The 2,034-nt window shown below is 42.7% G+C and overlaps 1 protein-coding gene across 1 annotated transcript in view; it reads right to left on the reverse strand.

The window, feature by feature from the left end:
- Nucleotides 1–721, reverse strand: part of LOC141343565 (uncharacterized) — a 1,317-nt gene extending 596 nt beyond the window's left edge. The window contains exons 1-2 of the mRNA XM_073848131.1: nucleotides 217–721; nucleotides 1–46 (exon numbers count right to left, since the gene is read on the reverse strand). The exon at nucleotides 1–46 is cut by the window's left edge and continues 596 nt beyond it. Coding sequence (XP_073704232.1) covers nucleotides 1–46; nucleotides 217–528 — 358 coding nt within the window. The 5' untranslated portion in view covers nucleotides 529–721. The remainder of the gene's footprint in view (nucleotides 47–216) is intronic.
- Between the last annotated feature and the right edge of the window lie 1,313 nt (nucleotides 722–2,034).

Consider the following 2,034-nt stretch of genomic DNA (forward strand, 5'->3'; position numbering starts at 1 on the left):
AGATGAACTCATGTGGCAGTTCGGCAGCATCAAAATCCAGAACTGTCTGTATCAGAAAATATTGAGTAGTGTTACTGAAAACACATAAAGTAACTACAATGTCTAGAATTTCACACAAGTAGGTGCTGGGTTGGGTCAAGCTGCAGGCTGGGCAGGGGCAGCATAAACCGTCATTCCCACATCAATATATAGTATGTAAAGTAAAGTGACACATACCTGCACATAATCATGGCGCAGATCCTTCACCCTGACACTGTTCCGCTCAAATGGCACCCTGTACAGCTGCTTCATTCTGAAGTTATGTTTCTTTAGGATGCGACTTAGTGTAGAAATGCTGACCCGGTTGATATGGTTGAATACATTTCTGTCTTCAATGATGCGTTGTTGCAACTCTCGAAGTCGGATTGCATTATTTTCTCTGACCATTTCTATGATGGCAAGCTCTTGTTGTTCAGTGAAGAGCCGTGCCCTTCCACCCTGAGGAGGTCGTCCAATCATTCTGTAGAAAATGCCACCACAAGATGTCATTGATTAGGTTCTTTTTCACATACTGTAATTTCAAACTGTACATAGTACTGTATCATCACAATGTTTTTCTCTTTTACATATACTTCACAGCACTACCTATTTCTGTATAGTACAGTTACTGTAATATGATACAGAATCATGTGACACATACAGTAGGTACAGTCTGGAGTGGAAACTTGAAGATATACCTGTTCTCCAGTCGGAATGTTCTTATTATCGATGCTACTGTGTAGCGACAGAGGTTAGGGTGGACTCTTTGCCCAGCCTCCCTCATGGACAGGCCATGATTTATCACATGGTCCACCAGAGTAGCCCTGATGTCATCAGACACACGTCTACGCACTGGTCCTTGTCTTTGTACTCGTCCTCGTCCTCGTCCTCTTCCACGTCCGAATCCTCTCCCTCTTTGTCCTCCTCTAACTCTGACTCTCATGGCCTCCATGCTTCCAAAGTTCTCAAAATGGTTTACCTGAGGCCTATTTGTAGTGCTAAGGCTCAGACCGATTGGTGTTCTGTTTTCTGTGCAAGTGTTTTCAGGTGTGTATGTAAGTGCCTACAATTGCCAGATTAGTTTTGCATTTTGAACAGAGTGTTAACCCAATGATAACAGGTGATTTTGTTTGTGAACAATGTGTCTAATGTAAGAAAACGTGTGTATTGTTTCGCAATAAGTGTGTCACAGATTTGCAAACAAAGTGCAAAGTTGACAATGTGTTTAAGCTATGGTTATACTGTGTTTAAAGTATGCTTCAAGAAGTTTAGGTATTGAGGCTTTGATCTAAGCATTCGGTTTTAGTGTTTAAGCAATGGGCAAAAACTGTAAATAAATTTCAAAGGTTATTTATTGCCAAGTTAGCGATGCATAACCTGGCTAGTGGGTAGCGTGGCTAACCTGGCTAACTAGATAGCTACCTGACTGACAACACCACATGTTAGCTAAGTTATACACATAAGAACATACCAGCAGTATTATCCAAAGCTAATTAGTTTAGCTAAATGGATAGGCCACCTCTACACGTGCGTGCTAACGTTAACGCTACAAACGACCTACCATTAATGGATGGCAGTTTAGCGGACTAGTTAAACATATCTTGGCGTTATCAAAAAGTATGGACACTGTCAAAAACTTTAACATATATTTAAGTGTGATCATTACTTAAAGACGAACATTAAATTATTGATCTATTCTCGACTATTATTAGTAATCAAAATGCAGACTTACATTGATGAGAGCAAACAACGGACCACCTTCTCCGATATGCTGGTTCATCTGGTTGTGGGGCGTGGCGTGGGGGCGAAGTATATGTAGTGGGAGGAGTCGGATCTGGATCCAACTCCTCCCAGTGGATTTCATGTTCTGCAGTGAGGACCTTCTCGGATGAATGGCGCCGCCAGGCCCCTCGTCAGCGAGCTTCACCATTCTTCCCCGAAGTCCACGACGAAATCTCTAAGTCCTGGCGTGCTCCATACTCCGCCCGCCTTCATACTTCCTCTTCTGCTGCCCTC

Source organism: Garra rufa, chromosome 10 (assembly GCF_049309525.1).
Source record: "Garra rufa chromosome 10, GarRuf1.0, whole genome shotgun sequence".
NCBI classification, from domain to species: domain Eukaryota; kingdom Metazoa; phylum Chordata; class Actinopteri; order Cypriniformes; family Cyprinidae; genus Garra; species Garra rufa.